This window comes from Erythranthe guttata, chromosome 14 (assembly GCF_056151865.1).
Source record: "Erythranthe guttata isolate IM_541 chromosome 14, IM_541, whole genome shotgun sequence".
NCBI lineage: Eukaryota > Viridiplantae > Streptophyta > Magnoliopsida > Lamiales > Phrymaceae > Erythranthe > Erythranthe guttata.
Window position 1 is genome coordinate 15,828,935 of NC_142546.1, and position 16,075 is coordinate 15,845,009.

At 35.4% G+C, this 16,075-nt stretch overlaps 3 protein-coding genes and 2 non-coding genes across 5 annotated transcripts; 1 reads left to right on the forward strand and 4 right to left on the reverse strand.

The window, feature by feature from the left end:
- LOC148765299 (signal recognition particle RNA) lies at window positions 1–304 on the reverse strand. The gene has a single exon (XR_016029995.1).
- Window positions 305–972: 668 nt separating this feature from the next.
- Window positions 973–5,329, reverse strand: LOC105951821 (transducin family protein / WD-40 repeat family protein). The gene is made up of 7 exons (XM_012975278.2): window positions 4,975–5,329; window positions 4,810–4,837; window positions 4,466–4,566; window positions 3,807–4,010; window positions 1,822–3,730; window positions 1,500–1,714; window positions 973–1,308 (listed from the first exon to the last, which is right to left on the reverse strand). Exons 1-7 carry the CDS (start codon window positions 5,098–5,100, stop codon window positions 1,159–1,161), a joined length of 2,733 nt encoding a protein of 910 aa, XP_012830732.2. The 5' UTR covers window positions 5,101–5,329; the 3' UTR covers window positions 973–1,158.
- A 1,072-nt stretch (window positions 5,330–6,401) lies between these two features.
- LOC105951820 (allyl alcohol dehydrogenase-like protein) lies at window positions 6,402–7,008 on the forward strand. Its single transcript, XM_012975277.2, has one exon. The coding sequence runs from the start codon at window positions 6,498–6,500 to the stop codon at window positions 6,810–6,812; it is 315 nt and encodes a 104-aa protein (XP_012830731.2). The 5' UTR covers window positions 6,402–6,497; the 3' UTR covers window positions 6,813–7,008.
- Window positions 7,009–7,707: 699 nt separating this feature from the next.
- On the reverse strand, window positions 7,708–7,779 carry TRNAG-UCC (transfer RNA glycine (anticodon UCC)). The gene has a single exon. It is a non-coding gene; the product is annotated as a tRNA-Gly (tRNA).
- A 378-nt stretch (window positions 7,780–8,157) lies between these two features.
- Window positions 8,158–9,717, reverse strand: LOC105951724 (F-box/LRR-repeat protein At3g26922). Its single transcript, XM_012975177.2, has one exon. The coding sequence runs from the start codon at window positions 9,715–9,717 to the stop codon at window positions 8,158–8,160; it is 1,560 nt and encodes a 519-aa protein (XP_012830631.2).
- Window positions 9,718–16,075: the final 6,358 nt, after the last annotated feature.

The following is a 16,075-nucleotide window of genomic DNA, read 5'->3' on the forward strand; positions in this document are numbered from 1 at the left end:
AAAAGTGATTGTCCAATTGGGCAAGCCCAGCTGGCTTTAATGGGCCAAGGAAGCACCGGCTCGTAATCCTTCCACTGTAGAGAGAGGGAAGTAATCACTGCTCTGTGAAGCCAGCCTGACGCGGTGCCTTCCTCTTTAGGAGCCGGTCAGCCCAAGCCTTCGCTCAAGCCGAACGGCTCAGCTCTCCACTTGGAACGGGCAAACCAGATAAGAGCCGCCAATGACCCAGCAAGCCGGTCAGGCCCAACGTCCAATCACCTTATTGCCCCCATTTAGGTCACAAGCTCACATTACTGAGCTCGGCGAACTTAGTTGTTAGTATTCAGAAATATAAAGCAATACTCAGTTATGTATATTTCCGATGTGGGATATTTGAAACTAGAATTGGCCTATCTTTTGCTCCTCATAATAACATGTAAAAATTGTAACCATACATAAAAGCCATCATTCTCTTTGCATAATTGCATTTCATTTCACACAAAAGACTCTTAGATGATATATACAGACAATTTATATATATATATATATATATATATATATATATATATATATATATATATATAGTCCGAAATTTGAATATCCAAAAGTACGTGTTACGGAAACTTATCCAGTTTGTAGAATCTTGATGGTTCGGGTTTTCAAAGGTTGTTTGTCGGTTACTTCCAATGGAATATTTATCGGAATATTATGAACAAACTAGACCTTTCTTCGGTAAATTCGAACTGGTAAGAAATTATCTTGAACCTAAAATAAAATAAAAACATGCTTTGTGTATGATAAATGTAATCAATTGTCATCTTTTAATTTGATTTTAGATTTGGTCAAGAACACAGGTTTAGGTCCGCATTTGGAAACTCGTCCGAGTTTTAATTTGGGACATGATTCGTACTTACAATACAAATAAACATTACTTCATTTCGAAAATATTTATCCAGAGCAAAATAAAAATAGGTACTTAAAGAACACGGAAAATAGCAAAATAAAAATGGAAGAACCGTACCGACACAGATGTAATAATCCAACAATTATAATCCTTACTAATACAAAAGAAGCTATAGAAATTTAAAAGAGCAAAAACAACTGTGATACCATCATATTACACCACAAAATTTAAACAAAATCGATTTCGAATTACAGCAAAACTTGTAATATAAATACTCAAAACTGCGAGTTGCTAAGAAACGAAACCATACATCTCGTGCTCTGAAATAACTTATCTATTTTCTGCCACACTCCCGAATGAATTTCAAGAAGCTTCTGCGCTTTTTCCTGTAAAACGGCCTGGCGCCTTACACTTTCACCGTGAATCTGTTCATAACCCAAAAAATTGCATTACATGAAGCCCAAAATACAATCATTAAAAAAAAAGAGAAGCAAAAATGGATTAATCTTGTAAAAATATATTTATTTTATAAAATATTTTAATTATTCAAGAATCCTTGTCCAGAAACTATAGTAAAATTACTAAGGGGTGCTAATGATATTTCAGAAAAAGGTACCTTTAAGAATAATCGGATTATAGCCTGTATAAACTCGTAATTATTTCTGCACGATATTTCATGTATAAAGTAATCCAGCAGAAGTTCAATGAAATGTAGTTCGGGTCTTTTGCTGGTTTCTTCCTCGTCATCATCATCTATAATCTGAAGCATCCTAAGTTCCATATCCAATGTTGAAGGAGATAATTCTTTAATATACTCTGTAAATGCTGCAACTGCACATATTCAACCGCATACGAACGAAAAAAAAAAATCAAATTTCTGCGGTAAAAGCAATTTAATCTCTTTAAAATAATAAAATATTTATGAAATGGGAACTTACAATTATCTGCATCAGCCGCAGATTGAAGGTATTGTAAAAACTGGGATAATGGAAAATCAGCTTTTCTCTTCGACTTTTCCGTTTCACCGCCTTGTGAATCCTTCTCTTCTTCACCAGATTCTCTAGGCTTAAACAAAATCTCTCCAGAGAGAGACGGAATTGAAGGCAAGAAAAAGGGAGCCTTTTCGGGTTTTTTCGGTGGCTCGATCGGTTTGTTCCTCTCTTTAATAATATCCAAATTTATCAAGCTTTGCCACTGACTCTTGGGCAACAAAGAAAGAGTAACAAGATCAGGTATCTGTTTACTTAAAACCGACAAGTCCGAAGAATCTTCCACTTCTTGAGGGATTATTACAGCTTTGTCAAAATCATTATCCAGAGATTTCTTCTCCGTAGAAGAGACAGATGGCAAATCGACACTCACGATTGCTTTGCCACTCCCATAGGAACCAACTTTATTAGTAGGGGCAGAAAACATTGTCTGATTAACCCATAAATAAACCCCATTTTGATCGACATGAGTTGTAGCTAAAACATCCATATTCGGAGATAGAGACAGTCCAGTTACAGACACGTCAACATGTATAGCATCTATTTGTCGAGCTAAGATCACATCCCATATTCTAATTGTCCCATCCATGCTGGAAGACAAAAGCCACTTTCCATCTTCACTAAAGCACACATCGGTTATCCGATCCGAGTGACCTTCGAATTTCCTAACCATCTTCAGTGCAACAACATCAAACAATCGAATAACCAAATCATCGGCCACAGTAGCTAAAAGACCGTTGTAACGGTGGTATACAATCTTGACCAACGAACATCCTATTTCCCACCTCGATTTTAACCCACGCCCCTTAAAGTCCCAAACTTTCACATCTCCGTTAAAGCCGCCACTTATCAGTACAGTATTGGTCGAATCACAAGCCACGCCCACCACTTCACCACCATGGGCCCCACGTTTTCTTTCTGAAGCATCGGTGTAACTGCCTCGACTGATCCCCGACTGAAGATTGAACCGCTCGATCCAACCGCCGGCGGTCCCCACCACAGCGAAATTGCCGCACGCGCTGATGGCGCACGCCTTCACCGGAGTTGGATATTCCGGGCAGGGAGACAGAATATGCTCTCCGATCACGAAGTTCTGCAGCCTCCAAACGTACGCTTGTGGAGTGTCCATGTGGCACGTCACCACATTGCACCAATCGCGTTCTCGTATTTCGGCAACATCGAATGCAATCACAGGCTTCAGTTTGATCTCGGCCTCCTTTATTTTCAGTTTCTTGGCTCTTTTTGCCACGTGGCGTTGAGAGAGCTCTCTGCTCTGCTGGTCTTGGATGACTGAGAAAAGACGAAAGGCTCGATCCTGGCCTGCGGAAAGAATATGCCTTCCGTTGGCATAGAATCTTATACAGAGAGGAGGGGCACTATGCCCACTCCTAAAACGTAGAAGACGTGGATCTCCATCTGTTGTGTCGAAAATCCACATTTTTATCGAATTATCCGCCGATGAACTCATGAGCACCGGCTCGTTCGCGAAGAAGTGGAGGGAGACTATAGCGCAGTCGTGGGCTTCTCCGATTACAGTATGGAGTCTTTTCTTCTCAAGATTCCATATACTTATGACACCAGATGAACCACCAGATGCTAGGAGAGGCTGACCATCCGTGCTGAAAGATAGAGCAGTCACTGCGCCTCGATTGGAATGTGTGAAGGTGACAATCTCTTCGTCGTATCGGATATTGTGGACGTGAATCTTTCCGTCTGAACAGCCAACGGCTATAACGTCTAGTGCGGGCGATGAAACGGTGCAGGATATGGCTGAATTCCAGCCTTTGAAGTCGAAAAGCTTTGTCTTGGTACTGATGTTCCATAGTTGCAAAGAACCTTGTTGACTTCCAAGAATGACCTGTTTTACGAATGCATTTTTGGTGAGAAGAGGTTTTTTAAAGAAACTAAAACTAGTGCGAGAAAAAATACGGTACCTTGTTTAAATAAGTATCTGGATGCATTATGCAGCTTGGTGTGAAGTTGCGTTCGAGTAAAATATGTCCGACTGGAGAAAGATTCTCGGTTATCCCTTTAAAAGCCCAGATGAATATGTTGCCTTTGACATCGATGCTCAATATGTGTTCACCGAAAAGAAGCAATTGATTAACCTTAGCAGTATGGCTTTCCCATGTTGCCACCTGTAAAGAAGTAAGAAGTACGTTTCTTCAGTTCATGTCGAACAAAATCAACAGATACATAGAGAAGCTTAAGATTATCATGACAGTATGTCCAAAACCTTTTATAACACTGCTTCAATTCAAACCAATTCTCACACACGAATGAGAAGCTGACTCACAATAACCATATTTCTTAATAACAACTCAATTAAGTAGATGCAATAATTTAGTCCAACGAGAACTATGTCCTCTTAACTTCGTTAGTGCTAAAATTATCATGTAATGGGTAAAACGACATACGCAAATTAGGCCATATATTAACTAAGATGTTCTTCCAGGACATTTTGTCTTCTACAAACTAATTTTCAAATAAAATTATATAGAAACAATTACATCAACTTGAATAATCATAAATACGAACATGAGCTACGTCGAAGATGTAATACTTGGTAATTAATATTTTTATCACCACATACCTGATGAGCACGTCTGAAAACAGCGATATTACGTCCGAATGCTGCAAATGTATATTCACGATGCGAGGCCAAAGCTCGTATCTTCTTCGGCAGTTGAGGACCTGCATTATCAACATCAAATTAACAATCTAGCTCAGTATATAAATCGAAATCGACTGTAAAAAAACTACCAGACAACACAAAATCAAAATCAAAATCAAATACTACTTCAGATTAACCAAACCATAAGAATCAACATTTAGTCATAAGAAACACATCGAAATTTAAGATAATACAATTTATTTGGTTTCGGAATCGAAAATCGAAACTCTAACTTCACTGTAGTAAAGAGGTACGATGCTTACCCACGAGTACAAGAGTGAGCTTTGCACACTGCCAGAAAATAAATTAAACAATGTTAGATTCATCGTGGATAAATAAATGGAAACCTAATCCCCAAAAACAATTGTAAAAATTATTTTTATTTTTAGGAAAAGAATTTGTAAAATTAGTAAGAAGCAAGTGAATACGTTGTAAACTTGGAAGGCTTTTCCGACGCTGACGGTGACGAATGTTTCGGTGCCGAGACGCTGAACGGAGAACGGCACGTGAGTTGTTATGTATCCAATTGCTCGAAACGGTTCGAATATTCCCATTTTCTGGCACTTCTTTTACCAGTCTCGTATCGGCAACGAGAGAGAAGATGAGCGGCGTCGTCCGGCGGGAGGCGGCGGCGGGGTGAACGGCGGCGGCGGCGGTAGGGATGGAAATCGGTGTCTGCTTTGGAAGCGAGACAGAAAATCGGCGTAAGGGTTTATGCCTCGTTATTATTTGTTAAAAACCCTGTGTCTATCTATAATAAGAATAAAAAATCAATTCTTTTCCGTTTGACCCAAGGACTAAAAGTATTTAATTTTCGAAACTTGAGGGGTCAAATGTGGTTTTCGTAAATAGGGAGGACCAAATGTAAAATAATCAAACTTGAGGGGCGAAAACTATATTTTTCCAATTTTAGAGTGACAAACAATGGGAGAATTACATTTTTGGCCACTCATGTTTGTTCTGATTCCACTTTTGGTCCCCATCGTCCAAACTGAATAAAGTTCGCCTCCAAAATTCAATTTTAAACACTTTCGGTCCGCTCGGGTACATGCCCTTTAGCAATTAATGGAGAACACTATTTGAAAACAAAATTGAAATTGAATGTTTTTTGGACTGGAAAATAATTAAAAATTTAAATATACTATATATAATTAATTTTTTAATAAAAATAAATAAATTAACCAAACAATTTTTTTTATTATACTTTATATTATTATAATTATACTGCTTATAATTATTTTGTTATAATAAAAAAGAAATTAACTAAAAAAAATATTTTTAATCATACTTAATATTACTTTTAATTATACTACATATAATAACAAAATAAATTAATGAAATAAATTATTTTTAATAATCCTTAATATTATTATAATCATACTAGTTATAATTAAAATTTTAATAATAAAAAAAATAAATTAACTAAAAAAAATTATTTTTAATTATACTTAATATTATTACAATTATACTACTTATGATTAAATTTTTAATAAAAAAATGAACTAAAAAAATTTCATTTTACTTAATATTAAAAATTTAACTATAAATAGTATATATATTAAATTTCTAATTATTTTAAATTTCTAATATATTAAAATAAATATTAGTTTTGGCACTAGAATAGTGTTCTCGGTTACATGCTAACGGACATGTAATGGTGGGGACCAGAAATGTTAAAAAATGAACTTTGGAGGTGAACTTTGATTAATTTAAACTATAGGAACCAAAAGTAGAATTAGTCCACACATGAGGGACCAATAGTGTAATTCTCCCGACAAATAATAAGTAAATTGGGCTTCAATTTTTTATACTGGGCTTTCCCCGTATAATATGATTTTACATTTTGGTCCATAAAATAAATAATTATTATTTCATAATTATTCAAATAATTCCAGTGAAGAGATTTCAGATAAAGCAAAACCCTAACTTCTGCAAATCGAATCTATTAGCCATGGGAATCCTATCTTGGTTCTTCAACAAAGGGAATAATAGCACCACGAAGAAGGAAGAATCGGTCCGAACCACGAAACTCGACCCGAAATCCGAATCCGTGGGGGTGCCAGGCATGAACGGGGCAGTGGAGGTCCGAAGACCCGACCCGCCGGCAGTCGACGTGTCGGTTTTTGAGTTCGGCTCGGTGGCGGCGTCCGCCGATAAGGTGACTCTCGCCGGATACTGTCCCGTCTCCGAAGAACTCGAGCCCTGCCGATGGGAGATTCTCTCCGCGAGTGGCTCCGACGCTCCTCAGTTCCGCGTGGTCTTTTGAGGTTTAAAACGATGAATTAAGAGAGGGAGATATATAATTATTAAAAAAAAGCTTTTTTTATTGTTGTTAAAAAATCTTCCTTTTATCTGCATTCTCTTGTAGTTGTAGGTTATCTGATTCTCGATGTTTATGATGCCACAGTTTGTTGATTATTTTTTTTTTTTTTTTGAATCAATTAATTATCTGTATTTGTTTTCCTCCATAGCAAAATTTTCGATTCCGATGCAATTCGATGCGAATTCGGTATTTCTGAGACAACTTTTGGTAGTAATCTTCAATAGTATAAGAATTTGGCTAAGTTGGCAACTAAATTCTTTTTATTTTGAAGATTTTAAATTCATTAAGGAATAAAAAATCAGGCAAGAATCAAGAATGGGGATAGTTTTTTTCTGGTTTACTTATAATCTCTTGAGCTTTTGTTGTTTTTTTTCTTTCCCGAAAAATTGTGTGCATTTGTATAGCTGAACATTCCGGCGGTTTGTTTGAATGAGTGGAAAGAGAAATATTTGGGGACAAAATTATAAATATTTTCCCTTAAAATCCTGTGTTAAATCTCCCTAAATAAATTCGAAATATCCATGTCCGACTAAGAACCAGATTTGTCGGAGTTAGAGTCTCCCAGTTTGGCTCTCTTCGATTCTGTCGACGCCGGCATCATCTGCTTTCGTTTCTCTTCTATTGATTGGGAAGTTCATTGATTTTATAATTCTTAGATTTTGATTGCATTTGTCAGTAAAGGATGAAATTTCGGATAGTGGCTTTGGACAAAACTTCTATCTTCAGAAAACAGTGCACAAAACTTTGTAAAAATAATAAAATGGCATATTATTGCATCTGCAGGGAGTCGAACCCGGTTACCGGGATTAAAAAAGGCGAAGTAAAAATATTTAAAATGTGCGTCTGCCGGGAGTCGAACCCGGGTCTATTGCTTGGAAGGCAATTATCCTAACCGTTGGACTACAAACGCTTGGTTGTTCTGTATTATTTCTTTGCTGTTTATATTAAGTTAGCACATAGATTCACCGATAAGATGAATTATTTATTTATATTACATACGTGTAATGAGTATATAATCTAAAGATAATTTTCAAGAAACTGAATAATTAGAGGATAATTTTATACTTGCAATGTAATGTCAAAGAAATAAAGTGAGATACTCAATTATTAGACAATAACACAACGCAATATCTCATCAAAAAAAAAAAAAAACAAATCTGAATTACTGTGAAAAAAAAATCGAATAAGAAAGTTAAATAAATCAACATGACTCAGAAGCTTCACTCGACTCGAATCGAATCAGAAGCTTCACTCGACTCCAATCGAATGTAGATACGGTGCCAATATACTAATTTCCTCTCCATTTCAAAGCATAGCGAGTATGATATTCACTATGGTCATAATTCGACAATTCCGAAAAAGTTATCGAACGCCATTCGTCTCTATTAGAGAGACCACAAATCTCCAATCTCGCTTCCTCCAAATCTCGGAACCATTCTTCTTGACTTTCTCTCTCCACAATTAGAATCTTCCACAAACACTCGGTAACTCCCGTTTTCCAGTCCCAATCGCCGCAGTATCGGGACTCACCGACGACGTATCTTGGCCGACAAATACCAAAAAAACCATTCAAAATATACCGAAAAGAAGGCAAACATAGAAAAAAATTCAAGCTCTCCACCGCAACGTATTTATCGCCATCGCAACCATTCTGGATATTTTCCGGGATTACGTAGGGCTCGTTGTTATAATGCATGGCACGAGTAAGGTTCAGATAAATTTTCGATTGGCTTAATGACTCGAGCAATTCTTTTAGCCTGGGGAAAAACAACGAAGGGGGATCGTTCGAAGGCTTGTACCATAAGTTCACGCTCGATTTCCACTCTTCGGAAGCCGTTGCGATATAGATGGACGGAACGAATTTTTCTGTGTATTCAAAATAGACCAATTTCGGCGCGTCGATGAATACCCGAATTCCTTTGAGTCCATTGCAACCGTTGAATTTCAAGTACTCGAGGCTCGGAAATTTACACGACGACAAGTGGTCCAATGGAGATTCGACGTACGAGAGATATAATTTCTTCAGATTAAGAAATTCGGCTCCTTTGTTCAACGAAATATTGCCCGTTTGGATTTTTAGGGTTTCGAGAGACGACGGGCGATGGATTTCGATGCTGCAAAGTTGCTCGCCGGATTTTAGACGCAACACGTCGGAATGGAATTTCAATTTCTTGAGATTGCGAAGATCATCCACCTTAATTATATTCGAGGTTACGAGTCCTTGAACATCTAAATTTTCGATCAAGGGACAATTCGCGATTATTTTTCCGAAAACGACCTCGTCCTGAATTACTATTTCTTGGAGACTAAGTGATTTTAGATGCTTGAGGGGTACTAATCTTTCAATAGCCTTTTCATCCAACACGAATCTTTCCACATGCAAACGTTGGAGAGATTCGGATCCAAACACGACAGGTGGCAGTTCGACCCGACCCGGGGCGTGATCCGAGAGAAGAGAGAGATCGAATTTCTTCGTACCCATATTTGATAATAACTCGGCCCACTTCTCGAGAAACGAAGCGGATTCGTGATCCAAATCGCCGAGCGATGTAGAAAGACGAAATTCCTCCACGCACACATTTTGATCATGGCATCGCCGTAAAGCATTGTCGACAATCGATAGAAATTCATCTTTATTTATTTTATTTCGAACGCCGCCGTGAGAATTGTTTCCCTCCCTCGGAGGTGGCGCATATGAAAAATCAAGATTCGGGCGTGTGCACCAAATGTAACGCCATGGTTTGGACAAGATCGAGGTTCGAGCAGCTTCCTCTTGCGACAGGAAATATAGTATCTTGCGCAATACGTCTTTCGGCAACTCGGATATCCTGTCCATTTTTTTCACCATAGCTCTCGAAACCCTAGGGTTTTTTTTTTCTTTCTTTTTTTTTTTTTGTAAATTCAGTAAACCCTAATAGTCTGTAAGTATCGGTCGGCTCAATTAATCACATCACACGTTCTTATAGGGTTTTTTTTCCAACTCTATAAACCCTAATTATAAACCCTAAAAAAGTTTGCCACCTCAATAAATAAAGGGTTAAATACACTTTGCACCCCTGAAGTATAACATATGTAACACTTACCCCCTTAAGGTATAATTTGTAACACTTACTCACCTCAAGCACAATTTAATTTTAGTTAGTTTTCAATTTTTTACGGTCCAATAATTATTAGATTGTGATGTTTATTATGTTTTAAAATTTAAAATATAAAATAATTGATGTTGATGGGGTAAGTATTACAAATGATGTTTTAAGGGAGTAAATGTCACATATACTATACTTTAGGGTGCAAAGTGTATATATTTAACCCTTTATTTATTTATTGAGTTGACAATTTTTTTTAGGATTTAATCATTTATAATTAGGATTTACAAATGGTAAACTTTAGGGGTGCAAATTGTATTTAATCCATAAATAAATAAATAAACTTTTTTATAGAGGTAACTGGTAAGTATTTCGATTAGTTTGTAATTCATTTAAGTTATAACTCTACAAAGGTAAGACTTGCATAGAATTCCTTTCTTGCCGTATTTAAGTATTTTCCTTCTTTTAGGATTCCACATCGTGATCTATTTTACAAAAGATAAAAGAAAAAATAAAATCATTCTTTAATGATAAAAATCAATTTTATTTTATTTGTAACAAAATATAGTTTTTTTAGTAATTAGGTGTGATATTTATTTTTCGCATTTTCTGCACTCAAATTTAGGTTGGATGTTGAAGAAAATAACAATTTAACTTATTTTTTTCCTCCATGGAAATAAAGAAAAAACAATTAAAAAAAATAGTTCTTCTTATTATAATTTAAACATTTAATAGTTTTACACTCTCAAATAGTTTATGCCTAATTTGATTTAAGGTCTTGTAAATCTTCAAAACTTATTAATAATATTCATAGGTCTGTTAAAAAACATAAAAAAATTAATAATTATAGGTATAACTATAACACACGTTGCACATAAAAGGACTTAGGTGGTGTTTGCAAATGATTATTTAAAAATAGAAGTTAGTGATTGTGAGTTAAGTCAGTTTTAAGTGTTTATTTCTAAAAGTTGGGGGTGCTTGCAAATATTCCGGAAAATGAACTTAAATAGAAAAAACAGTGTTAGGGGTGCTTTTAAAAAAAATAGCTTAAAACAGATTATTTTAAGAGAAGCAAAAACAAAAATTGATTTTGCAAACACGTAAAAACAAATTATGAGCAAATAAAAACTCATAATCATTTTCAAAAAGCTTATGCAAACCCCACCTTATGCACACACTACACACGTTGCACACAAGAGCACTTCTGCGCACACACTACATACATTACTGTGTTTACATTAATCTAAAGAAATACACATTATCGTATCTATAATTAAGTGCACTTTGCCCCCGTACTTTTGCCGTTTTTGTGCTTTGCCCCCCAAAAAAAGAAATTGCACGATCGTACCCCTTGCTTTTGCCGTTTTTGCGCTTTGCCCCAAACAAAGAAAATTGCACGATCATACGATGGACTCTATTATACATTTGTACCTAAATTTCCACATGTAATGATCACCTTATCTAAAGATAATTTAAGATATACTCAATAAATAATGATAAATTAGCAATATAATATCAAGAAATGAAGTGTGTGTTTAATATAAAGTTGATTAGTGCATCAAATGTTCAAAAGACAATGCAATGCATTATTAGACAATAATAAAGAAAACTAACCAATTATTCTAAAAAAAATGAATAATTCCAAAAAAATCACAAACTAACTTTCTCTCCATTTCAATGCAATGCGAGTATCGTAGTATTCGCTGTCGTCGTAATTCGGCAATTCCGATAAAGTCGTCGCGTGCCATTTGCCTTGACTAATATCGTAAGCCTCCAATTTCGCTTCCTCTAAATCCCGAAACCACCACGACTTGTTGTTGTTTTCCAATTGATCTAAGTTACAATTGACGACGTTTCTCGGCCGACAGATACTAAGAAAACGATTTAAGAGAGACGGAATAACCGAAGATAAATGAAAATTCAAAATCAAATTCTCCACCACAACGTATTTGTTACCACCGTCGCAACCGTTGTGAATATTTTCCAGGATTACATAGTCGTTAAAATGCATGGAATGATTGCCCGTCAGATAAATTTCGGAGTCGGATAACGACTCGAGCAGTTGTTTTAGCTTGACGAAAAACGACAAAGGATCATCGTTATTATTCCCAGGCACGTACGGTATGTCTATACACGATTCCCACTCTTCGGAAGTCGTCGCAATAGAGATGGACGGGATAAATTCTCCGGAAAATTCAAAGTAGACTATATTCGGTGCGTCTATAAATAATACCTCACTTCCTTTGAGTCCATCGCAATCGTGAAATTCCAAGTTTTCGAGGCTCGGGAATTTATACGACGACAAGTGGCCCAGTGGCGATTTGACACCCCCGAGATTTAAATATTTCAGATTAAGAAATCCCGCTCCTTCGCCGAAACAAATATTCGCGTTTCCGATATTGATGGTTTCAAGAGACGAGTGGTGGATTTCGATGATGCGAAGTTCCCTAAGCACGTCACGCAATACCGTATCGAAAGAAAAATTCACATTCTTGAGATTGTGAAGATCATCATCACTCACCTTAATTGTTTTCAAGCTTAGAAACCCGTGGACGTCTAAATTCTCGATCGAGGGGCAGTTCGAGATTATTTTCCCGAAAATTGTATCGTCCTCGATCAAGATTTCTTGGAGACCAAGTGATTTCAAATTCTTGAGGGGCACTATCCTTTCAATAGCCTTTTGGTCCAACAAGAATTTTTCCAAGTACAAATATCGGAGGGGTTCGCATCCCCACACCACGGGGGGGAGTTCGACCCGACCCGGATATCGCTCCGAAACAATCGAGAGATGGAATTCCTTCGTAACCATATTCACGAGCGACGGGACCCATTTTTCTAAAAACGAAACGGACACGCGATCCGGATCGTAATTCGAATTGTCGAGCGACATAGAAAGACGAAACTCCTCCGCGCACGCACTTTGATTGTCGCGGTATCGCCGTAAAGTAGCATCCATGGCGGATATAAATTCTTGCTTCTTTATCTTGTTTTCGGCACGGAATCTATTGTAGTCTACGCCCATCGTAGGTGGCGTGTATGAAAAATCAAGATTCGGGCGCGTGCACCAAATGTAGCGCCATGGTTTGGACAAGACCGATGTTCGAGCAGCTTCCTCTTGCGAGAGGAAATACAGTATCTTGCGCAACACGTCATCCGGCAACTCGGATATTATGTCCATCTTCTTCGTCTTCTGATAAACCCTAGAATTTTTTTTTCTTCCAACTCAATAAACCCTAAAGGAATCGCCACTTCAATAGAACACATTGATACGAATATTAAAATGGGCATATTACAAATAAGCCCATCAGTGGGAACTTATTCATAAAGAGATCCAGACAATATTCTCCTTTACCAATAAGTCCACACATGGTCCAGATTTATGTAAAGGACTAAAATAACCCCTCTTACTTTAATATACTCCAATTTCATCCTTAACTTACTTTAACTTCAATTTGACCCCAACTTTCACAAATTATTCAATTTTGACCCAAAACTTTTTTTTTTTCACAAATTTTTTTTTTTCAAAAACTTTTTTTTCCCGCCGGATTCCGGCGTTGACCGGCGGTCAACGCCGGCCTCCGGCGTTGACCGGCGGTCAACGCCGGCCTCCGGCGTTGACTTTTTATTTTTTTTTAATTTTTTTTTTTTTTTTCCTTCCGGATTTTTTTCCGGATTCCGGCGTTGACTTTTTAATTTTTTTTTTTTTTTTTTTTTTTTTCCTTCCGGATTTTTTTTCCGGATTCCGGCGGTCAACGCCGGTCTCCGGCGTTGACTTTTTAATTTTTTTCTTTTTTTTTTCTTTTTTTTTTTTTTCCGTTTAAACAGCAATATTGCTGTGAATGACAGTAATATTAACTATATTACTGTTAAACACAGTAAAATTAACTAAACTATAGTTTAACACATTGATATTGCTATATTAATCTCTAGCACATTAATATTAACACAACAAAATTCATTATTATTGTATAATAAAGTAATATTACTATGTTGTCCGTTCAACAAATGTAAACAAAATAAAAAAAACCAAAAGAATTAATATTACTGTGAGTGACAGTAATATTACTATAGCAACAGTAATATTACAATAGTAGACAGTAATATTATTACGTTACTCCGTGAATAACTCGAACAAACAAAAAATCCAAACAAAATAATAATATTGATGTGGTTGACAGGAATATTACTATAACAACAGTAATATTACCGTCAACCACAGTAATATTATTGTGTTTACAGTAATATTACAATAATAGACAGTAATATTAATACGTTACTCCGTGAATAACTCAAACAAAACAAACACCCCAAAAAAATAATAATAATGATGTTGTTGACAGTAATATTATTGTGTTTACAGTTATTTTACTGTCAACGACAGTAATATAATTACGTTGACTTGTCAACAAATAAAAAAAAATAAAAAAAAAATAATAATAAATAAAAAAAATATAATATTGCATTAATTTACTGTCAACGGCAGCACAATTACATAAATGTAATGTCAACGGCAGTACAATTACGTTAATTAACTATCATTGACAGTATAATTACGCTAAATTACTGTCAGTGACAGCACAATTACGGTCAACGTGTAGCGGCGGGCGTGGAAAAACAAAACAAACCAAACAAAAAAAAAAAAACTTAAAAAAACACTAAAGAAAGAGACCGCCGGAAACCGGCGAAAAAATCCGAAAGAAAAGAAAAGAAAAAAAAAAAGAAAAAAGCAAAAAAAAAAAAAAAAAAAAAAAGTCAACGCCGGAATTCGGAAAAAAAAAAAAAAAAAAAGTTTAAAAAGTCAACGCCGGAGACCGGCGTTGACCGCCGGTCAACGCCGGAATCCGGCGGCAAAAAAAAGTTTTTGAAAAAAAAAATTTTTGAAAAAAAAAAAAATTTGGGTCAAAATTTAATAATTTGTGAAATTTGGGGTCAAATTGAGATTAAATTAAGTTAAGAATGAAATTGGAGCATATTAAATTATACTCCAAAAAAAAGTCAAAATTGAATTTTTGTGGTCAAAATTGAACTTTTATGGACAAAATTGATTAATTTGGATTACAATTAAGAATTTGGTATAAATGATTGAGGGTAATATTGGGATATACATGAATGTTTCCTTTAGTTATAATAAATATTAAAGGGATGGGCTTATTGGTGAAAGAGATATGTCCCCTATACCTAGAATAATAAACATGCTTGGTTGGGGACTTTTGCATAAAAATCCCTATTAAAATTAGTGGGAAGTTAGTTAGTAATATTAGTAGATTAGTGGGTAAATTAATTTAATGAGCCATAAGAATAGGTTTATTAGTTATAGAAGTTGAGTCATGTTATATGCACATTCTTGCACATTTTTAGTAGCTAGTTTAATTGTTACTTGTTAGCATTATAAATAGATTAAGATGGTGTTTGCAAACGCTTTTTGAAAGTGATTATGAATAAAATCTGTTTTCAGGTGTTTGCAAAATTAACTTTTGTTTTTGCTTCTCTTAAAATAATTTACTATTAGTAATTGTACCCGTGCGATGCACGGGACAACAAATTGCATTGTTTTGATGTTGTAAGAATATAAACAAACGTTTGATGTATCTTATGATCAAAATTCTATTATACTGGAACATCATTAAGTATATACTACACACTAAAAAAAGGAAATAACTTTACTATTGAATAATTTTCCAAATGAATTGAATCAGCTAATACCAGTAGATTGAAAATTTGAACCAGGAAAAAAAATCATCAACTATGTCTTTCATGTTGAGCTTAAAAGTAATTAGATTTAATAACTTAGTTAACATAATCAAAACTAATTAACTATCGACAACATAAAATGCCATCTATACATCTTGCATTGGAACTAAACCCTTCTCCACTGCCTCATTTTAAGGCTGTTTTGCCACTGGAATTAACAATAGGAAAATTAAGAAACAAAAATAAATATAAACAATAAATTAAATATCGCATACAAACAATAAGTCTTGAAGGTCGACTTCCAATAGCTTGTGGCTCCGCCCATTTTTTATTAATTCTCTCAAATCATCCATTTCAATAACATGTCCATAATAATATTTAGGAGATAAAAATTTGATAAAAAAATCAAAAAATAATATTTAAAAGATA